Source organism: Phalacrocorax carbo, chromosome 22 (assembly GCF_963921805.1).
Source record: "Phalacrocorax carbo chromosome 22, bPhaCar2.1, whole genome shotgun sequence".
NCBI classification, from domain to species: Eukaryota; Metazoa; Chordata; class Aves; order Suliformes; family Phalacrocoracidae; genus Phalacrocorax; species Phalacrocorax carbo.
In genome coordinates this window covers 6,510,129-6,533,200 of record NC_087534.1, presented here as the reverse complement: position 1 = coordinate 6,533,200, position 23,072 = coordinate 6,510,129, and the positions used below count along the sequence as shown (strand labels likewise).

The window sequence follows — 23,072 nt, the reverse complement described above, 5'->3', positions numbered from 1 at the left end:
TTGTTTTTTCTCCTTCTAAACTTGTAAAAAGAGAAGAAAATGGGGGTAGGCTATCGCCTATCAGTTTTCATATTTTCTGTCTAAACAGCGGAGTTGCTCATCCTGCTCTCAGGAGAACCAATTCCAATTTTTGCCTATTAAAAACCCCCTAATTTTCTAAATGCTTCCATACTTTTTCTTGATGTTTGTGTGTTTCTGCCAAAAATTTGGGCAGAATTATTATTTCTGCTTCTGACGGCTGAAGAGGGTCACTCATCTGAAAGGAGAGCAGAGATAATAGGTGTGAAAATTGTATGGCATTTAGGCCTGTTTTTTTTACAAGTGAGTGGAGAGAGAAAACATTTATCACAGTGGTTTGTGAAGTCATTCACGCCTCAGAAATGATCAGTTTTGGAAGTAAGGCGGGATGAACATTGCTTCTGGATAGTTTCAGAGTGGCTATTCAGCTTGTGTATTCATAAATGTTTTAATTGGAGCTGAGTGATGGTCTGCTAATGGATTGATTCAGGGAGTGTTTCACTTGGGTAGAGGCATGGACTCTGGTGTAGGAAGCTGGGGAAGTCAAGGATGAATGCAAAAACAAAAAAAAAAGCCATAAGCAAAAAATATTTGGTCTTTAAAGACTAATGTAACCCCCTCTCAGTTTTTTCTTATTGAACAACTGTTCTCAATTAAACTGCCCCTAAGATTGCAGTAAGCTGGCAAACTTGCATGTACTTTGGATGACTTAACCAAAAAGGCCCTGGGTCTGGTTTCTGTCTGTGCTCAAAGAAGAATTTACACTCCTTGCCTGGATTCACGTAGGAGATGCTGGAGGTGGAACGCTGGCAGGTAAAGGAAGCATTTTGTCCAGGGGTTCGTGAGCTCCCGAGCGTGGCATCCCATCCGATGGCTCTAAAGCCATCTCAGGCACACCACCTCTCCCACGCCTTGCTCTGCAGTCGGCCTGCCGTCCGGCTCGCCGCTTCAGACCCTCTGGGAGGGTCGCATGGGTTGTCCGATGGTGTAACCGGGATTTCACTGTACTCAGTGGTGTTCAAGATCTGGAGGTGCTTGTGGCAGCTACTAGTGATCCACAGGCTGCAGTCAGGGGCTGTGTGACTGAGAAGGAGTCGGGGAAGAAAATGGCTTTCAGGCATTGCGCAGAGAATAACGGAGAAAACCCTGGCTGTGGTTTAGCTGTACTTCAGAAATACATATTTTTTTTTTTTTTTTTTCAGGTGGATTATCATGGGCAATTGATTTCAAAGGGGTTTGGTTTTCTTTCAGTTCCTTTTGAAACGTTTCTCTTTAAAGAGGAGTGTTTGTAGTTGTGAAAATAAATCTAGTGTAAAGGAATTGCTTTAAAAGGAAGTAAGAGAATGCTTTCTGTGCACGAGTAAAGGACCGTATTTGTGCTTTTATCTCTTTAGTTGTTCCAAAGACCGAATGCACTTGCTGTTCAACAACTAACAGCAGCGCAGCAGCAGCAGTACGCCTTGGCAGCTGCCCATCAGCCTCACATAGGTAAGTCTTGCATTTAATGCATTGCATTTTACCAGACTTCTGTTGGTCTTCAGAATACGTGGGGAAAATAGCAGGGAAAAGGATTGGCAGGTTTTAGAGAATCCTAAATATGTTTCTGCGACTGGTAATCGGCGTACAAGCTGAAGTATATTGCTTGAACATTTTACTTGAAGCATTCTGGAGGTATCTCTTGCACGCTTTAAAAGCTCTAGAGCATTCATGTCTGGTAGGAATGTGGCACTCTTACCCTTGCTGAGAGTGCTGTTGAGTAATGAGAGCGTTTTGAAGTACGTGCTTGCTTGGAGCGAGGCATGAATTGGGGTGAGCGTTACAGTGAAGTGAGGGGAAAATGCACAATTCAATATACACCTGAATGTGCTTCATGTGGTTCAGCTGCCTGGCCTGACTTTAACTTAAAGCTGTGATTTATGCAAATACATGCTTCATAATATTAAAACAGTATAGATTAACTGGGAAGAAAGCACTAATCCTGTGTTTAGACGAACAGGAGAACAGTGAAGGGCTACTCATGGGTGATTGGAGTTAAACTGTCTTAGCGTTAAATGTTTTTAGCACAATAAGCACTTCAAGTGGCAGTTCTTCCTACCCGAAAGCCCAGTACAAATGTGCTCCGTGCAGTGCTCTTTGTATGCTTATTGGAGTTCAGGGATAGGCCTGACTTAAAATTATTTAGCTTTTTAACTTACTCCCCTTCACCTTCACCTCCCCTCCACGCCCCCCTCCCACCCACTGGTAATTTCTCTAATGATTAAACTGTTTCCTTGCAGAGGAAGGTAGTGCCTACACGGCAGCGATAGTGCCCTGCTACGTTACGTGAATGCTCCTGAGCTCCTTCCAAACTAATTATTTGAAGTACTGGTGTTGTGCGGTGGGCATGGAACTCAGAACGCAGGGTAGATTGGTTCTTGATCAACTTGCTCTTGAAAAAACAGAATAGTAACAAGCAATTAGGTAATGATGATATCTAGCTGGTGTTAAGTCACCCAAACAGTAAGGGTGTATCTGTGCTGCAGATACCTGAGCAAGTATGGGCATTGTATGTAGAGTATTTTACCACTTCAGCTTTCCTTATGGGGCATTGTGTCCTTGGAATTAGGGTTCTTTTATGCAAATTATCCTCTGTAGATTGTTCTGTTCAGACTCCGGGACATGCCGGGGTTGCTCACTCCCTATAGAAAACATCCTGTAAAAAGCTTGAAAATACTCAAGCAACCTGAGCTTTTGTGTTGGCCAGCCAGGCAGCCAGAGGTGTCTTGGTAGGGCGTCAGTTCTAGTTAAGTTTGTTTTTACTGACAGGTGTGTTTTCAGCAGGTTTAGCTCCTGCCGCCTTTGTCCCCAATCCGTACATCATCAGCGCCGCTCCGCCAGGAACAGATCCGTACGCAGCCGGACTTGCAGCAGCTGCGACATTAGGTGAGGTACTTCCAGTTTCCAACATCTGTGACCGTTGTCTTGTACCAAAACCGCTCTTGAGTCTGTGATTGTGGAAATTAAATATTAGGACGTTGTAATTTCTGAGGAGATGTAATTTAATTGTGTATCAGTAAGCTGAAACAGTTTGTGTTGGAAACCCTGTTTTCTGTAGATTAAATGTGATAATTCTTGTATAACACTTGCTGTGGGCTCTCTTTCTGTTGCGGATAAACAACCAGAGCATATCTGAAATGAAACACTTGCAGACATAAATGTTGCTACATGTTTGGGGTTTTTTGGTAACTCTGACAGTAGTGAGAGAGACCTTTCAAAATACACTTATTAAATGCTAGAAAGATGGAGGGTGTGTTTTCCTGCCAGGAAAGTTGTATCTGGTTGCTGTTTAGCTTGACTTACTGTAGTGCATTCTGCAAACGTTATCTTTCCCTCTTGGTCGAGTCTGTTAAGGATTTATGCTTTTTAGGTTCTCTAGGTAAAAACATCCTGTATCTGCTGCGAGGCTTACACTATGAATATGCAGTTTTCCAGATGGCGAGCGAAGATGGTGGCTCTTGTCTTTGTGCAAGATCTTTCTCCCAAACGTTCATGTATCAGTTTCCAAATTCTTCCCAACTGTCATAGCCAAAATTGTTGTATCTTGGAATGACAGCTCGGTAAAACAGCTTATCAGGCAGTGTGAAGAACACACCGTACGTTGAACTTTTGCTGCGTATGCCTTAAAGTTCTTGCCTAAGAGTTGAGGACAAAGGAAGAATGTACTTTCAGGAAAAACATTTTTATAACTATGCTTTTCTTTCCGTGAGCCAGTGGGAAAGGAAGTCGTCTCCACTTTTAAATAAAAACTGTTTAGCTGAGAGTAGTGGAGATTTTTAGTGGAGCCTGCACTCCACACTCCACTTACAACTTGTATGCTCACTGCAAATCTCTTCTGCTGTGGGATAGCTTGTACTAGCCAGATCAAAACCATAGAGCAGCGGTTGTACGTGAATGCACCGCTCTGGCAAACAGCGCTGTGGTTTGGTACGTGACTTTTCAGCGTGTTTAACAGCTCTTACATAAGCGCTGCTTAGCTTTTAAGCTTTGGAGGCCAGCATCAGGTCAAGCTCTGAAATGAGATTTCAGCAACTGTTACCCAGTTGGATGGCATTTTTAATGGATCATATGGGAGTATGTAACGAATCAAGATTATAATCTGAAGATGTGGGCTTTGGACTTTTTGGCTGCTGTGAATTTTGTACGCTGATTGCATAATAACAATGCAAGATTAAGTTTAGGTAACAACATGTTGTTGGCAAACAAATGATGCTGTGATTAAATGGAGGAAAGCCAAGAGCTAGAGTGCAAGGATATTTCTAATAGTCAATAAACTATCATGTGGTGATGAATGCGTGGCAGTGAATGAATGACCTGAACTCCTGGTGGCAAATATAAGTAGGAAGTTTCAGTCAGGACTTAGTGGGGAAGAGGTGCTAGAACACCAGCAATTCCAGCTACAGTCAGAAGAGGTGCTTTGTAAATGAATGCATTAGAAAAGGATTCTGGTTGGCCTTTTTGCATCACCTCAGCGCTTTTAAAGCGAGTGCTTGTTCTTCAGTGACACACTGGAGTTCAGTGGAGCAGGAGGTCAGCATCTCGGTTTCACAGAGGACCACAAGTAACTGCTGCCAAATTTCTAGAAAATGGCAAGCGTGTTTGCGACTTTGTTTTTCTTTTTCTCAGCAGTACTGAAGGTGCAGCTGCCTGAATATCTGATTGGGCCCTTATAAATTTGAACTGGGAAATGACATACCCCAGGATACGTAAAGCATCCCAAATCTTGGCATCAGGACCTCTGTTTGAATAATTTTTAAACGTGATGTCTCTTGAAAGCAAAACAAAAGAATGTGTAATGCACTGCCACGTACTGCTAGTGTTACACCACTGAGAAATACAAGTGACTTCCTCTGTCTCATTGGGCTTTGGACCCTAACAGCTAGAACTGGCAACATAACAAACTTCACTCCTCATTGGTGTTTGTTTTTGGAAAAACACCTGTTCTGTTTTGAAAGCCTTTTCTCTGTAATGACTGAGTGTAGCACTGAAGGGGCATGGGGCAATTTCGATGCTCAGAGTTATGTATAAAGTCAGAAGGCCTCCCTGATGAGTATGGGAGAGTTAAGTTGGGAGGACTTGGAGAAGTTTATGAGATGCAAGAAATTAGTTTAGAGTTGTTGGTAGTTTATTGCTCACAGTTACCCTTGGAGTGGAGGGGAAACTTTTGTTGATTTTATGGCAGAGATAATTCTGTCAATTAAGACTCTGCCGTTACGGCAGCTTTTCATGATTGTCAGACTGTCAGTGCTGTGATAATACTTTTTTTCTTCCCAACAATAGCAGCATTTTAAAGAACAAATTTGAATGCAGAAGGAAGTGCTTCCTAGACTCAAGTAAAAAAATCACTTGTGAGTTTAAACCATGGGGAGGGTAATACTATCTTTAAAAAGTGTTGTGAAATTACCTTCTACCATTTGAGAAAGATGTCACTCAAAGAAATCTTGCCTTTTGTAAGACGACTTGGGAAATGTTGATTCCCTCTGAGGTGGTGTGTTACAGGTAGAAAAGTGTTCCTGTTCTTGTAGAGAAGTGGATGCTGGAATAATCTGCATACAGGAAAAACACAGTGCTCCTAGACTGCAGGTAGAGTTGGTTTGGATGTGCCTGCTTCTTGAGCTTGGGTTTCTTAGAAGCCTCATTCACTTGGTGCTGACCTGTGTCCCATGCAGAGCCAGCTCAGAGCTGGAGACAGGTATGGATGCATGCACATACCGCCTAGGACCGGGGTCTGGGCAGCACGTGCAGCTGGCCCTTCCCCAGCTGCCTCGGGCACGGTGTCACGCAAGGGTGCCTCTCCTCCTTTGGATCTGTGCTGACCCCAGGCACTGTGCGGCAGGCTTTGCATGGGGCTGCACCAGAGCCGTTTGAGTTCAGCTGTTTCTCACTCCCATCCCTAAAAAGACACCACTTCATGGATATCTGTGGTTGCCAAACAGGTAATTGTGACATGATCAGCTCACAAGTCGATAGTATTTGATAAAGTTGCTGTTTGCAGCCTTGCATTTTCAGACGTGAGGTTCTTGAGGCTGTTTAACCTGGTGGTCACTAAGACCTCATCCTTGGCAAGAGGGGGCTGGCTGTTCCTCCAGAGAGCAGGTATGGCTTCTGCTGGCAGAGATTTGAGTGTGAAGGCTGAGATTAAAAGCAAAAATTGTTATGAACACACTTACAGATGGTTTTGCTAATGTTTCTTGAAAGGAATATTTGTGGGTGTCTGTGGCCAACGCGTGAGATGTAGTAGTGGGAATATTTGATTTCAAAGGCACTAGAATGGCTCTTATTTTCTTGTGTATGTGTATCTTTAAGTGTAAAAGCAGGTGCAATATCTCCTGAAGTAAAGAAACACTGTGTGTTTTTATAAGTCTGGCGATGATGACACACTTGCCCTCACTGAGAACGCTGTTCAATAATGAGCCTCACCATGTGCTCAAATGAGCTGAGCCAGACTTGCAGCTTGTTTAAGCCCAGCTGCCTGCAAACTTCAAAGGCTTTGTGTCTTTTAAACACCTAAGGCTTTTGGAGATCTGATGAGCAACCTCTAACTAGGAAAAAAAAAAACCATCTAGACTATGCTTGTTTGATAATTAGAACTGAGATTAAAATAACCCAGAGAGATGCCCACAGTTTGGATAAAGGGTATTGCAGCAACTTCACAGTAGCCTGAGGGCAAACGCAGACTAATTACTTGTTGCAACTGCTCTGTTTCATGCTACTTTCCTGTTGAGTGCAGGAGGACCCTGGCAGTTGCCATCTGATCTGCATTGACTGAATATAAGCAGGTTACAATCCACTGATTAGCTGTGTGGCTGTAACTACTTAGGATATGGGATTGATTAATTTTCTGCAGGTTTTTGAGTTTTAGCTACCACTGCTCATGAATTTCCACCTTGGAAGGTAAGAAACAAGTGGTGGCTGCTCCAAGACAAATCTGAGTAAGACAGGTCACCTTCTCTGACTGACAGTACACAGCAAATCTGGCAGGGGTGGATTTTATGGCAGAGCTGTAGCGTGAGATGCAAATCCAGCCGTTCAGCATGTATTGCTAAAGTGCCTGGCGTTAGCCAACAGGCTGCTCGTAACGCCTCTGCTGTACGTAGGGCTGGGCGTGTACGTTAATGACTCTTACAAAGTCCTAGATCTGGGGAAAGTGGGGGTGGTTGAAAACAAAATAATGAAGGAGAGTAACTGTTACACCTTTGAAATATGAATTTAATATTTGATATGAAATACGAAATTAGTATCTTGAAGCGTTGCTGAATCTCACCGGTGCGCAGTACTGATCGTGGGAGCAGTGGTTCATCGGGGCTGAGGTCCAGGCTGCTGCATGGTGGACTGTGCTTGTGTTATGTAGTAGCTCATTTGAGACAAACACACGTTACTGTATAAAAAACAAAACCAAAAGAAAAACGTACTTCCTGGGTTTTTCCCTCTTTGTCATACCTGACCTTAAACTCAGCAGTGTCTTTATCATCTCCCTTTTCAGTCATCCCTCATTTTTGGGGGAACAGTTTTTCAGTCTCTTGGGGCAAACACAGTCTTTACGTGCATTCCACTTGTTCCGCTTGCAGGGTCTTACTGTAAGACGTAACTGCCAGCAATACTAAAACGGCTTGGTTAGAACTCAAATGCTAACCGCCTCTTAAAATAGAAGCTATTTTTACTCCATATAAGAACAAGTGTGCAGTTCAGATTCACTAAAGGCTTGTTTATTCCGCAGCGTCAAATACGACTGTGGCGCTCTGCCAGAAAAAGGCTAGCGTGCCGTAACCTACCCTGCTGTGGGGAAGCAACCCGTGGGATAGGAGGTGTGCTTGAAAAGCAACAGAAATACTTGAGCTTTTCTGCTGACCTTTCCAACAGATAGAGAATATTAAAAGATACTATTGAATTCACCTACGTGGTATTTGGTGGGAGGGATGCCACCGCTCAGCGCAGAGCACTCGCCACTTCCTCAGCATTGTGCTGGCTAGAATTATTTAAGGATCTAGGCTGCCATTCTGCCATCGCCAAATGAAGTGTGTGGTAGCCTAAGACTTCATAAAACTCAATCTTCAAAAGCTAGGCTGTTTCTGGTGCTCTCCAAGATTATTTTTTTTTTAAAGACTCTTAATGTGGAGGAGGAGGGAATGTAAGAAGATACAGGATCATACAGCCTCTTTTATGGTGGTTTGCAAATGCAAAGCAGGACTGAGTGGCTAGAAAAAATAACATTTTAAACACTTGAGAACTGATGCTGTCCAGATGCAAAGAGGGTTTTTTAATTTATTGGGGAGCTCAGTGATAGATGTTATTGAGCTGTGAACGTCAGCTGAGAATAGAAGAGATTTGTATATCTCTGTGCTTAAACAAGTTTCCTTCTCTTTTGGTTAGAGGTAAAGTTTTGATCCTTCCCTGTAAAATTAGGGCACAACAATAAAACCACGGAATTTCAGCAGGATTGCTGGTAGCAGAATTTGACCTCATCCAATAAGGTAACAGCAAGTGAAGATGAAATTTCAGGTCTGGCTTCTAAGCTTTTTAAAAAATGAATAATACAAATGCCAGAGTCCCTCTGTATTTGCAAAGGATTTAAAGCAGATCACCCTGAAATAGAATTTGTTAAACCAAATATGACGAGGAGGTATTTTTGGTGACGGTTTGTTGGGTACAGCTTGTCACGCTACGGAAACTCACTGATTCCCTTCGCGTTTTAGGTCCGGCGGTTGTTCCTCACCAGTACTATGGAGTCACGCCCTGGGGAGTTTATCCTGCCAGTCTCTTCCAGCAGCAAGCCGCCGCCGCCGCTGCTGCAACTAACTCTGCAAATCAGCAGACCACTCAGCAAACCCAGCAGGGCCAACAACAGGTAAGGGGTAGGATGCTTTGCACGTCAAGTCACGTACAGGGAACGCAGCAGCTTTGAAGAACCTGTGTGTGTGTGTATATATATATATATTTTTTTTTTCCAATGACCACTCCTAATGCTCAGTTGTAATAGAGGAGAATAGCCTTTAGCCTCTCTTAAAAAAAGATGATGAAACATCTGTACATTCTCTTATGTCATTTATGCATGGTGCACACGGAGGATATTGCACGTCCATTTGTGGTGGTAAATTATTGCATGTTAATGCTTTTGGAAAACACATAGTCTCATCAGTTTGCGAACACCGCTGAGCGACGCCGTAGCAAACTCCCGCTGTTGGCGTGCGAGTGGAGATCATCATCCTGCGATCTGGTTTTGTGCCCATCGCTGTGACTTGAAGGCCATGGAGGTGGTGATAATGTGTGTCAGAGACTAAATGTCAATAAGCGTGTTCTTATCTTCAGGGTGCTGTCCAGTATAGGAGGCTTTTTTTGGAGAAGACTGGCTTTAAAAGGGTGAAAATAACAACAGAATGAATTGGTTTGGTATCCATGCGAGGACTGGGAGACAAAAGATGAGTGCAAAAAGAAAACACTGAATTTGCTATTTTTATAAGGAGAACTGTGTAGCTGTTTTGCATTGGTCTGCACAAAAATTTGGAGAATTTGACACCTGAAAGGACAAAATTAATGAAGTTAGTGAAGGTTTTTCATATGATCTGCTGTTACCCCTTTAGGCGTGTTAAGGATGAAAACTGAGGCAGGTATCTGTTGTTTAAATGGTATTTGCTTTTTTTTTTTTTAAATACAAAGAGGTCACAGTGGGGACTGATAAGGGGAACTTTTTCCTTACATGCTTTATAAATGATGCGTGCTTGATGGGGCTTGTACCATCCACCTCTTCTGTCTTAATCCCTTGGCACTGACAGCGTGTTGGATTGTATAGCCTGTACTTTTCCTTCTTTTGAAAATGGTTATGCATTTTTGTGATGAATCACTGTAATTTCTTGTTCAAGTTTTTTCTTTTTCTTCTGTACTTGGAATTTAACCAGGTTAATTTTCCTAACTTCAGTTAGGTAAAATAAGCATTTTAAAGGTCTGGTATTTAATCATAGTTGTACCTGTGGTGCAGGCATCACAAACGTGAATCTGGCAACTACTGCAGCAGAAGGTGGAAACTGAGAGACTGGTACAAGAACTAAACAGGGAAAAGCCATCCTAAGGGTTTTATAAGGTTGTATGGGAGTGCACATTGTTAGCTTGCTATTTAAATCTGCATTTAAAGAAAAAAAAAAAAAATCCAAACTTTCAGACTAAACTTGTGGTTGCTAAATCTGTGTAAGTTAAATGGTAGCAGGATGAGAGGCGTCCCATGCTCCTCGTTCTGGTTCTTGTTCCCCTTGGGACACGGGGTTTGATATATTCCCATCTCTCTTTTTTGAGCCATCGGGAGGGCCTGTAGGACGGGTGTCAAGAGCCGACTCAGGCTTCTGTTACCTGGCCGGCTCTCCGGCACAACCCCAGCTAGTTTGTCCGGCATTTGGCTAAGCGCTGGTCCTCGCCTGATGTTGCCTTCATACAGTTTTATCAGCCTCTATCCAACAGTACTTCCTGCTTGGAAACAAAATGGGTTCGTTACTCAACCCAACAGTGAGGTGGCTTGTTTCTCATAGTAACACAAAGCCCGCCTTCCTGGTCCTCATGTGTTTGAGATAGCAGTTATAGACTTACAGACGATCGCAACTGGCAGCTGAATTTATCAGCTTCTGCTTTGAAAACTAAAGCAAAATCCCGTGTTTGGTAGTATTATAAGGCCTTTTCAGATAATAAAAGCAGTGAAGATTCACACCAACGATTCCAGACCAGTGATCGGGAGGAGAACACTTTGCTCCTGACAAAGTTGATCGTCAGACGTCCCCGCTTGGCAGGTCACAGACAGGAGCGTGTTGAACAGACCTCCTGCACGCACCCAGGCGCACGCTCCTGCGTTGGGAGTGTGTTAAAGCCATTTATGCTTTGGCATTCAAACTGGGAGCCTTTCCCCATGGGGAAGGTGTGTGCTACGAGAGCTTCTGCAAAGGCGTAGGCTATTAAAAATACCAATCATCGGTAGGCTGTATAATATTTTTCATTACCGTGAAGCAGGTGTGAGTGGGGATCTGGGTACCGTTTTTAATGCAAACCTCCCATCTGTAAGAGGATACAGCGTATACTTTTTGGATTAAATTTTTCTAAGTGCTGAGGCAAATGTTCTGGAAACCTAGAGTGACGATCACGGACATCTGATTTGTGATGCTTACGACATCTTAATAGCGTATTTATAAAAAAGGCCAGCGCCTCACATCCCACAGCCTGCCATCCGTCGCGGCTGTTGCGTGCGGTGCCCTTGCGCAGCGCATGCTTACCGAGCAGCCGCAGCTTGAGAGACTCCCTATGCTGAAGAGTTCCCGTTCAGGCTTTGACAGCAATAGCAAGCTCTGGGATTCACATCTAAATCGGTTAACTTCAGGATCCTCTCCCAGCCTCTCCGTGCGCAAAGTCATTTTTTTTCCCTTTCAGTAACTTTATCGGGTGACACGCACGGTGCTACCTTTTGCCACAAGGCATGCTGAGTGCCAAAGGATGGCTTTTTTAATAAGCTGACTTCGCTGGTGGGTGCAGACTCTTGCATCACCACTTTGAGTAAAAGGCTTTTGCAAACAAAGCCTGTCACAGGTAATTACAGGAAAGGTCAGTTTGCCATCTCCCCTTTTCAGAGGAACATGTGCGTAAACCACAAGAGCTATGTATAAAAGATGGTGTGTGATCTTCGGTCATTATTTCTGATGAGTAAGTGTCGTGTCACTGGGTCGCTGTTTTCTACGGAGGCTGGAAGCTTGGAAAAACCTGTGTCACCTTGTGTCATCAGCCCCCTGCTCCCAGGTCGGGCTTTTTAAGGTTTCTGCTCAAGGGAGCTTTCAGCAGTGCTTTTGTGGCAGAGACCAAATGTTATCTGGGATGGGGCAGATGGCTTGCAAGCACTTCTAGCAAAGGATGGGTATTGAAGGTGTATCAAGAAATGGAAGAGATCAGACGATGAAGAGCTTCCACATGGTGCTCAGAAAGCCTGACAAGGGATGTATTATTTCAGTTGGGTCTTCTGCATTTACCCATGGTGGTTGTGTGAAGGCTTGTGGTGGCAAAGGCAGCTCTGCCCTGAGTAAAGGGGAGGGCTCGTCACATGCTAGTTGTGACAAAGCTGCCGTTGCATGCAAGAACTTCAACTAGATTGCTGCTGATGCTCCTGCAAGTGTCTGGTGATTGTGGCTTACTCCTGGGTCCCAAAATAAACAGATCAACATTCCTCTGTCTTCTCCAGGTTCTACGGGGAGGAGCCAGTCAGCGTCCTTTGACCCCAAATCAGAACCAGCAGGGACAGCAGACTGATCCGCTGGTGGCTGCTGCAGCCGTCAATTCTGCCCTTGCCTTTGGACAAGGGCTGGCAGCGGGGATGCCAGGTAGGGGCTCCGTGGGAGCTGCAACTTCTCCAGTGCCCAGGGAGATCTAAGAAAATTATATCTTGAGTCTCTGCATGGTGTCACAATTGCCTGGCATTCAGCAGTATTTTGGTTTTATTGTTTTTCAGTTTTAATCTGTGGGTGTAGAAGGCATTTTCATGAGGCTGTTAAATGCGAACCTAACTACCTATGCAGCGTTTAAGTTAAATCAGGGTTTAGGTCCCAGTGTCACAGACAAAAACAAATGCTATCGACTGAATTGCTGTACGGGTGCATTAGCTGTTTGTGTACTCAAAAGAAGTGATGGTTCCTATTGGAAGCTGCTTTCAGATTTTTTCTGTGGATCACGCTAGCTTATGCTATCTTTATTTTAAAACCTCAGAGATATCTTAGTCCCATTCATTAGCCTTGCTTCCATCCCTGCCAGGTGCATGACTTTATCAGCATAAGGACTTCCTCTTCCTAAGTTCTTCCAGGCAAATACTAGTGGCATAACAACAAGAAAAGAAAATGAATAAAAGGAAGCAGGGTTTTATTTTAACTTATAATTCTGCAAGAGTGAATTTTAGCTCTGATCCGTAAGGCTGTGTGGTACGAATGCTTTTGACATTCAGTTATGCAGAATATTACTGTAATAGCAAAGGCCAAATGTAAGTATTTTTTTGAATAATGTGGAAGTATGTCCTGCTGGTCAAATGTGGGAGAACAGGATTATTTCGGCCTCAGGTCTCCTCACTGGAACTGTCACATGGTTGTTAACACCGGGGTTTTTTTATAGCTTAAGAAGAATGTTGCTGTATTAAGTTACAGAGTGAATTGTAACATGCATATTTTCAAGTAATCTGCAGATTTCCTTAAATCTGCATTATTGGGGTTTTGGAGGTTATATTAGCAAGGCAAATAGAAAACATTGACCCCACCATGGATAACCACTTGTTTTGTGGAAGTTATATTTAACTGTAGAATTATGTAGGGAGGTACACAAATAGCTACTACTGAAAATCTGTTGCTTTATGCATCACCAGCATATTTGATGTAAGAGTTTTTATTTATATAAAAGAATGCTTTATGATGCATACCTTTTGAAAATACGTAACTCTAAGTTCCATGTCTTGTTTGTGTGTGTGCACACACTGAACAACTTCAGCATTCAGTGGGAGAGCTGGAAGTGCAGAGTATTTACATATAGGAGAAGTCCCAGAACACGTTGTACTTACAAAAGCACCATTTCTTCTCCCTGATATTTTAAGAACTTTTTTTTATCCGTGTAACTCAGTTTACACAGAGAGCAAGGCTAGTATAGTAGGTTCAGGGCAGGGAAGTCTTCTCTACCCAAAAGTCTTGCTACTGTAAAGTCACAGACTGTTAACATGGAATTTTTATTTTCTTCAAGAAAAGCAGAGCTGTTGTTACTTTTTCTGTTTCCACTCAGATTTTCCTTAAAAAATGCTATTGCACCGTACTCATCTGAAGACAGTTGATCTAGCGTGTGTTGCGCTGCTTCTTACCTTACCTGTGCACCTGTAATTTGCCTCTTCAGGTTACCCAGTGCTGGCTCCTGCTGCTTACTATGACCAAACAGGTGCTCTCGTGGTGAATGCGGGGGCCAGGAATGGCCTGGGGGCCCCTGTCCGCCTGGTAGCCCCTGCTCCAGTCATCATCAGCTCCTCCGCAGCACAAGCAGGTGAGTCCCAGTCCCGTCGAGTGAAAACCTGCTCCGTCCCCGGCGGAGGGTGGCCCTGAAATCCTCTGGGCTCTGCTGGCAATGATGACACACTTGCCCTCACTGAGATCCATTGCGGGGATTGTTGTTGAGAACATTCTCTGTGCTCACTGTGGGCTGAGCCTCCAGAACAGCGTAACACGAACATAACATCACGTGAACTCTATTATTTTGCAGAGTTTCATGACAGTTATTTAACTTTGTCTGCTGGCATCTAGTTTCCCGTGTAATAAAACGTTTTAGCCTGTGTAGAACTCCTGAGTGATCACGTTGTGTAAAATGTTACACACCTGGCCTTTGCCGTGAGTTTTTTGAGTTTTATTAGGGTTCATTGGGAGTTCAAGGCTTTAAAAGGAATTTTTCGGCAAGAATTCATGTGTGTAAGCAGTCTTTGTCAGTGTCAGTAACAGATTATGAAATGGGCCTTTTAATTGTTTCCTTGTAGCTCTTGTTTATTCTGCCTTTTCTTTTACTTTGGAATGGGTTGAAAAACAAAAGTCCTTGGTTTTGATGTTCTTTGCACCACAGGACTGCGTTTCATACACTAAAGGACAATTTTTCTTATTTCAAAACTTGAGTTTCTTAATTGGATATTGCTAAGTGTGTGGCTGTATCGATTCGGCTTGTAGGTCTTAGGAGAAAGGGAGTATTTTTGTGTGTTTGATCTATGTAGCTCTAATCATACAAACAGCCGTAATAATAACTAGGCATTGTTGGTATTCAGGTGCTCTGTGCAAGTCTTGTGGAGCTCAGATATAAAGTAAAGAGACTTTATGCAGAGTTTGATGTGAAAGGGAGATTTTTATCTTGAAAGAAAAAATATATGGTAACTAAAAGGAACCTACTATGTTCTAATTTCCAAAACTGCTACAAAAATGGATTTTTCAGTCTATGCTTCCAATTACTTTCTCTGTAGCGGTTGCAGCGGCTGCAGCTTCGGCCAACGGTGCAGCGGGTGGCCTGGCAGGAACGACAAACGGACCATTTCGCCCTCTAGGAACTCAGCAGCCCCAACCCCAGCCCCAGCAGCAGCCCACCAACAACCTGGCATCCAGCTCGTTTTACGGCAACAACTCCCTCAGCAGCAATTCCCAGAGCAGCTCCCTCTTTTCTCAGGGCTCTGCCCAGCCTGCCAACACTTCCCTGGGATTTGGGAGCAGCAGCTCTCTCGGTGCCACGCTGGGGTCTGCGCTGGGAGGCTTTGGGACAGCAGGTAAGAACAGCAGCTTCTTCGTGGGGAAAAGGAAGAGAAGCAGATAGCTCCAAATGCAACTAGTGGGCTTTGAGGCGCTGGAGCTGGCGCTGGTGCAGCGAGCTGCTGAGCCCTCCTCTTCATCTCTCTGAGGTTAAACGGGGGTTTCCTTTAGGGACTGACTTGGCTTTCAGAATCTGCAGTGCTTTCTGGTGAAGCTTCTAGCAGACGATATATCACAAGTACCAAAGTAATTAATTTGTTTTGCTGTATACATTATAAGTCGTCCCTTTGTTGCTACAGATTAAGTTCTGTACAGCTTTGAATCTCCTTGCCTTTACCTGCCGTATGCTTGGTGGACATACTGGACTAGCAGGAACTGGCTGCAGTGGTATCCACCTGTGTGCTAACTCTTACCTCAGAGTAATGGCTAAGTCACTTGTGATATAAAAAAGGTGATCTGAGGTGGTTGCCATGCTTTATTCTGGGAATTGTCACTTACTGTGGTTGCAAGAAACGTTACATACATGGTTTGTTTTGATTTGCTTGTCAGGCAGTTGGAGGCAAAGATTTTTTTCAGAATAAAATCAAACCAGAATGATGTCTGTGGGTTGGGCTTTTCTCCCTCAGATTTGGTTGGTTTTGGTTTTTGTTTGTTTTTTCTTTTTTTTTTTTTGATAGTAGAACAATCGTTTTAATTACTGCTTAGTCTCAGAGGTAGTAATTATGTCCTGAACTTTCCTGCTTTCATCAGTGTAAAGGGCAAGTTAAAACATGCCTTTTGAAGCTGCTCCATCAGAAAAGACTGAGGGGCACACTGTCACTGCATCAAATCACTTTTAAATAAAAGTTATTCTAAATATTTTTCCTTAAACCCAGCCTGAGAATTGGAACCATCTCGGATTCAGGTAAACACAGCATTCACTTCTTTCACTTCAGTTTATTGAACTAATTGAATTAAATTATTAGTTTACTCAATGCCAAGATGCACAAACTTGTTTTCCCTCAATCAATGAATAAAAACGTGAAGCGGCTGCTTCTAGGTAGAACTTGTCTGCAGTCATGAAAAATTAGTTCATTACAGTTAACAATTTCACTGTTTATTAAACAAGATTTTAATGCAAAATTGATTTTTTTTTCCCCTCAAGTTGACAGCGCGTTTAAAGAGTTTGTATTTGACTATCAAGACAACTCTTCAAAAAAATGTTGGGTTTATGTGTTAAATTGAATTCTGATTTCCATCTCAATAAAGCTCGGTGCAAACAGGAGCTGTTTTCTAATATAATGAAAGGTGAGCACAAGGATTTCAAGGAAATGTACACGAAGCTGTACATGCTCTTAAGTAAACACGAAAGATAAAATCTCATGTTGGATTTGTTTTTGGCTCTAATGGCCAAAGAATAAATATGAGGCAATGCTTGTAGGGCAATCTAATATCTTCTGTTAAACGAAGTGCTATGCTTAGGGGGAAAGAGCTTTGAAGTATATAACCTTCTTCTGAAGGCGCGGGAGCAAAGCGTTCAGCGTTGTGTCCAAAAGCCAACACGTTCGCTGCCGTTTCATTCTGTCACTTCCTTTAGGTAGATTTTTATTTTCTTGGTCTTTCTGCTTGTAGATTCTTGGAGCTGTACTTCTCAATGTGTTCTAGCGGTATAAAAACTATAAAACTATAAATGCAAAGACAGGATTCAAGTGAAATTAAGTCAAGGATTTCTGCTTGATCATTAACAACGTGGTTTTAATTAATGCATTTCATTTGGGCACATGCAACACCCTTAGGAAGACAACAGCCTGATGCAATGAAGTTGTTAGTAGGTGCCGTACTGGCTCTCCAGCTAGCCGGTTGTTTTGGGCAGCTTGTTGACATCACATAATTTTACTCTCTCTCTCTTTTCAGTTGCTAACTCCAACACGGGCAGTGGCTCCCGCCGAGACTCCCTTACAGGGAGCAGTGACCTGTACAAGCGGACATCCAGCAGTTTGACACCTATAGGACACAGTTTTTATAATGGCCTTGGCTTTTCCTCCTCTCCTGGACCTGTGGGAATGCCTCTGCCCAGCCAAGGACCTGGCCACTCTCAGACTCCACCACCTTCCTTATCTTCACATGGATCATCTTCAAGTTTAAATCTGGGTAAGAGCCACAGCGCTGCAGGTTACTGCTCTGCTCTCCCTTGGCGCAGAGGTGTGAACACCCCGCAGATACTAAGCAGTGAGATACCTGCTGCCGAGTTGCTGCACTTACTCCTGTGGCAGGGTCCCTGCTTTTGCAGAAGTAGGTGAAACACTGGAGCTGGAGTTGTAGCACCTAATGTAATGTGTTTGTCTCTTGCAGTAGTTCAGCTGTTAAACAGGAAGGTTTCTGTATTGCCTCCTTATTTCCTCATCTCTAAATTGTGGATAACATTTCCAAGTGTTTGAAAAACAAACAGTTTTTCTTCACAGCTCTCGGTAATGGCACCAGCTGTTTGTTATCCTTGAATAAAATAGATATGTAGGGCTGATCCTTAAACTTGTCAAATGTTTTAAAACACCCATTAAGTTTTCAATAATAAATTAATGAGCTCAGAATAACAGTGTCTTCTTTTAACCAAAACATACAGTGTTATCTGGAGCAGTGATTAGCTTTCAGCAGAGGATTTTGAGTTTGCTTTTGAAAACTTTCCATCAGTGTGGCCTTATCAAAAGCATAATAGTGCATGGGAGAGGCTTCCTTAGTCTTGGGAAGATATGTTACTTTATGCAAGCTAATGCTCTGGAAGAGCTTCTAGTTAGCCCAGAACTCTTACGTGTAATAAAGTAAATCTTAAAAGCAAATATTAAATAATAAAGCAATGCTTATCTGAACTTCCTGCAGTGTCCATTTCCAGGCCTCATAAACAAACAATATAGGTTATTCATTGCATCTGTACCAGATAATATAGTACTTGCTCAAAAATTCACTTTGTTTGGTTCTGTCATGTATCTGTCTGCATTTAACAAAACTTTGGGTTATCAGAACAGTTTTCCATATATATACACGCATATAAAATGCTATGATTATCATGTTTGTTACATGCATGTGTGATAAATTCAGTGCTGGCTAAAGGGTAGCATGGAATAGTAATAAATATTATTTTTTTGAGATCAGGTTTAGATTTACCATCTTTCCTTGCTCAGAGCTTTAATAGAATTGGAAGGGGTTTTAGCTTTATTTATGCAGCTGTACAGTCCGTAAGCTGACAGTTAAATAGCTACAATAAATAAATGCTGAAGATTAACCAGATTCCAAATCTGGCACTAGAAAAAGTCTGTTGCCCCTGCAGGCAAACAAAAGAATGAAGCTTAAAAACTGGATGGGAGAAAGGTTAATCTGCTTGAGAACAAACTCTGGAAAGAAAGTGGAGTAACCATCCATTTACATAAATGGGTTGAGCCCAGAGCAGTTAGCGGGGCTCTAACCATCATGACAAAGTATTCCTCTCCTTGTAGCCAGGTTTCCTCTGTGGCTGACTTCGTGTTTGGTAACGCTGCAAGAGAAATCTCATCTAGAATAGCTCTGCATTTGTGTGGTTTCACCTTGAAACCCATGAAAGGTCATTTTATTTTTTTAAGTATCTCTCACCTGTAATGGAATACAGTGTTAAATGTAGTTGTAGTATCCTTTGCATATAAAATAAGTTTTAATGCTATAAAAACAGCACAGGCATTGTTTTTCCTTATAAGAAGCTTGAGGCTGATGCCTTTTCTGTTTGGGAGGGATTTCAGAAGCGGTGTGTGATAAAGAGGATGAGGAGTATTCCTAAGTATCTAAAAATGAAAGGACAGAAATGTGTTGTCTGCAAAGAGGGAAATTAGAGCAGTCGGGTTTAGAACCACGTCCTGCCACTGTGTTACATGGGGGGAGACAACCTGGGGAGTCACTTCAAGTGACTTTGGTTTTGGGGTTACACAGCGACATATGAAGTTGGCGTTACGTCTGACTTGCGATCAGCAGCTCTGGTTAAATGCAGTGTAAGTTGTGGGTTTGGCTGTGTCATGTCTTATGGTTGCACAAGTCGATCGTTTGTTGGGTTTCTGTTGTGTGTAAAGATTCAGCGCCGGCTCTTCTGGCTTTCCGAAAGCTCATAGCTGTGAAAAATGCTGTGATTTTATCAAGCTAGGTTTTTATCCAGTGTTGTAAAGGGACCTTGTGAAATGTCTGGGCAATCACGAGTACCTGAAATAACCATGCAGCCAGTTCTTACAAAAAGAACTACTGGAGGAGGAAGGCTGAGCCAAATACATCCTTTAAACTTGAAGGTGTACGCAACATATGCGACTGCGTAGCTAGGATAAAGCAACTGTAAATAAATATGCGCTTTTGGGTGCTAAAGCAGCAGGGGCCCCCTTCTTCCCCAGTGTTGATCATAATTATAGAACTATAAATTACTAAATAGTTTTTTTTTTTTACCAAATTTAATTTTGGCCAGGTCATACCTCACATCAGTTCCTGTAGACCCAGAAGCAGGTTTTGTCACCCCTCGTGTGTGTAGCTGGCATGGTCCCAACATAAACACGTATCATGCTGCAGCCTGGGGCTGAATGTGTCCAGCTCTGGGTTTCCCCAGTTTGGAATGGGGATCAGGATCTGCAGCGGATAAGTAATTATTTTAATTTTATGATATTCTTGCAGGAGCTGCTTGGGAGAGCACTGCCCCGTACTGTAGTCAGCCTGTAATTTAAAAGGCAGGGTCGGTGTGAGGAGGCTGATAGACGCATGTGGAATTTAATTTGTTAGAGGGGGTCTTTGGGTAAACCAGCTCGGGAACTGATAACCAGTTTGCTGTGACCGACTGGCAGCCCTGCACCCTTCCATCTCCCTGGGTGGCTGGTGGCACTGAGGTGACAGACTGGGGTGGTGACACTAGGGGTTGTCTCGGGGGCTGGTGGCTCCTGCCCTTCCCAGCCCCGTGGCGTCCCCTTGGCTGGGCGGGCGCTGCCTGGCACCTCTGCGCTGAGCCCCCCAAAGGGGAGAGCAGCAGGGGCGTCTTCTCTGCCTCCTTTCTCACAGAGCTCATCTTCCTTTTCTTCCCATTGTTCTGGCATTTCTCATACTGGGAACTCCTGCGCTGCAGAGCAATTTGAGGGCCTTATAAAAGTCCTCTGGAAGCTTGCTGAAGAAGCGCTTTGGTTTTGGGCAGCAGCCTTTGTGTCTTTTCCCGTGTCATCTTTTTGACTCATCCTTTCATTGTCTTTTTCTTTCCCTGAAATCAGTAATCCCTTCACGGCTGTCTCAAGTGTCCCCACAAGCACGAAGGTGATACCATTTCAGTATTTTGAAGTGCTCGTTTGTTACGGCCGGGGCGTGCGTCTGAGTATTGTGTCTGCCTTGGAGTCCCAAGGCTACGGTCTCTGCACTTTGTCCTCTCCAGATACAGGTTTTTTTCCTGACATACCCCAGACGCTAAGAAAATATGGTCAATATGTTCAGAGATAGAACCACACCACAGCTGTCCCTTCTGTGCAACCTCTGTGTAGTGCGTACAGCACTGGATTGCTGTCATGTGGGTGCCAAGTGCTTTGCACAGGCAGCGTGGTGTTAGCATGGTAAGATGTCTCCACACAGTTTGCAGACCACCTTTTGAAGTTTGTTGTGGCTGAGGATGCAGGAGAAATGATCATCGCCAACATCTTGCAGGAGTCTTGTCCATCCTTTGGGGATCTTGCCCCTTTTTTCTACCCTAGTTGTCCCCAAGAACTTCAGGAGCTTCCAGCCTCTGGGTACTGCTCTTTAACTACAGTGAAACGGCTCCTTGTTCCTGGTAAGATCCTGCTGAAGTCTGGGATGTGGCAAAGTCACACGTTGGCATAAAGGAGCTTGAGGTGCTCCAAGGTTTCTGGCCTTTGGTGGTTGACAGGTGGGTTCCAGAAGCACTTGCTTGATTTAGGAAACCTGTACCCTCAATGTCTCTTAATTCCCAGTATGATGTTGAACATCACAGGTCAGCAGTCAGCAGATGCAGTCAGCATCTGCATCAGAAGGGAGAGAGACGGGTAGCAAAACTGGAGTGATTTGTGGTTTATTTTGAATGTCCAAAAAGATCAGGAGGCTTTTCTCAGAAAACCTCTGACAGAGAAGACTTTGTACAAACTGTGCTTTCCCTCTTAACTAAGAGATAAGCCATAGGTGATAACAGTGTGAGTGCTAAAGCCTTTCCTCTTCCTGATCGTCTGCAAGCGGCTATAAGTAGTGTTTTCCACTTCAGTGCGTTAGTGCTATGACTCCTACTTGCTCTAGGCTTTCGAAAAGCAAGTGGTAGTCCTGAACTCTTTGAATGCCATGGAAAATGTCAGTACGCCGTTGCTCAGCTTGATGCTGTTGGGTTTCCGGTACCCGAGACGGGATTTACTGTTCCTTTGAATAGCCTGGTCCTTCCAGCAGTAAGGAATATCACTTGGTCACTTTTTGGAGTTCTCGCTCAGTTAAGAAGTTGGGTAGACAGAGAGGATGATGGTCACGCCATTGGCAAGGCAGCATGAGAGAGAGATGTGAACAAGAAGTTCTCTAGTCTCCTCTCCTCGAGGCTTGGCGCCAGCTCCAGAGAAGTCCGAACATGTTTGCCCAGCTCAGAGACAGGGGAACTTAATTAGCCCATTATCAGATAATTAATTCTCATATAGCGTTACCTGCACGGGAGCTTCCTTCAGGCATTGGTGGCAGAGGAGTGCAGTTCACTCAGATCTTCTTAAGTTTTATTTAGTATTTTTATTTCAGACACCATCGTGTGCACAGCTGCCAGGAGAGGGTCTGTTGTCTTTGCAGACAGCCCTACCGATGTTTGCCTGGAAGCTCTTCCCTCCTTTGCAAAGACTTCATGTGGCTTTTTTTTTTTTCAGGTGGTTTGCCCTCACTGCTTCATGTCGGCCTTTCAGGTGGCAGGTTCCCATGCGATAAGAACGTTATTCTTGGGAGGACTTTGTCCCACCCAGGGAAAAAAACGTACTTGCTCAAGGCATGTTGTGGTCTTTGACCAGCAGAGGGATCCCGAGCCCTGCAAGAAAGGGAAGAGTCCTCTGCCGTAGCTCCGACGCAAATTTTGAAAAATTACAGGCAGGGAAGCAGCATTTAAAGGTTTAAGTTGGTTCCTGTCAGTGCTTGCAGTTTGCTGTAACTGTATGGTGAAGCATTACGTGTTCCCCATACACCGGTTACTGGGTAACCCAGCGGCTGTCTTAGTGCGGGTGAAAATCTTCAGGCATTTGTGAAAGCACAGGCTCTTTTAAAAAGTATTTATTTGTTTTTTTAAATTTATTGTTACTTACCTGTATTTAATAGTGATTTGTTTTTTATATCAAAAATTTTTATACTTGCTGCCTTTTCCTTATCTAATTTTGTCTTAATCCTGTTCCCCACCCCCGGTACTCTTCTTTTAAATCAGTCCTCGCACAGCAGCAGGATAGGTGGAAAAAAAACTGAGGATGGAGGATAAGGTAATTAGAAATAGCAAGTTAGCAAGTGGTGGAATTGACAATTTGTCTGTTTTAGACGGTTTCGACACAGAGTGAGGAACAGAAGTTGTTAAAGCCTGTTCTCTGCTGAACCTGTACCTGATCCTACCAATACAACAGTGCCGCGCTAAGGAGCCACACTTGAACACGTCCCTGTCCAAATTATTTTGGGGGCAGCTCCCTTAGCTTAGCTGCGAATACATCCTAGTTGAACCATGTCAGGAACCCGTCTTGGTGGAAAAGGAGTAATTAAACATAAAATGGCATGCACAGGTTGTAAATTAATCCCTCGGCC

At 43.5% G+C, this 23,072-nt stretch overlaps 1 protein-coding gene and 2 non-coding genes across 11 annotated transcripts in view; all 3 read left to right on the top strand.

Moving 5' to 3' along the window:
* PUM1 (pumilio RNA binding family member 1) overlaps positions 1 to 23,072 on the top strand; it is a 77,274-nt gene that overhangs the window by 41,502 nt on the left and 12,700 nt on the right. For 6 of the 9 annotated variants that reach the window (XM_064471410.1, XM_064471402.1, XM_064471403.1 and 3 more), the window contains 7 exons: positions 1,413 to 1,506; positions 2,824 to 2,940; positions 8,748 to 8,899; positions 12,254 to 12,392; positions 13,933 to 14,076; positions 15,032 to 15,328; positions 17,205 to 17,441. In XM_064471410.1, coding sequence (XP_064327480.1) covers positions 1,413 to 1,506; positions 2,824 to 2,940; positions 8,748 to 8,899; positions 12,254 to 12,392; positions 13,933 to 14,076; positions 15,032 to 15,328; positions 17,205 to 17,441 — 1,180 coding nt within the window. The remainder of the gene's footprint in view (positions 1 to 1,412; positions 1,507 to 2,823; positions 2,941 to 8,747; positions 8,900 to 12,253; positions 12,393 to 13,932; positions 14,077 to 15,031; positions 15,329 to 17,204; positions 17,442 to 23,072) is intronic. The other 3 variants (XM_064471406.1, XM_064471405.1, XM_064471404.1) reach the window with 2 other exon arrangements.
* LOC135316840 (small nucleolar RNA SNORD103/SNORD85) lies at positions 6,417 to 6,500 on the top strand. The gene has a single exon (XR_010376065.1). It is a non-coding gene; the product is annotated as a small nucleolar RNA SNORD103/SNORD85 (small nucleolar RNA).
* LOC135316842 (small nucleolar RNA SNORD103/SNORD85) lies at positions 14,151 to 14,242 on the top strand. The gene has a single exon (XR_010376067.1). It is a non-coding gene; the product is annotated as a small nucleolar RNA SNORD103/SNORD85 (small nucleolar RNA).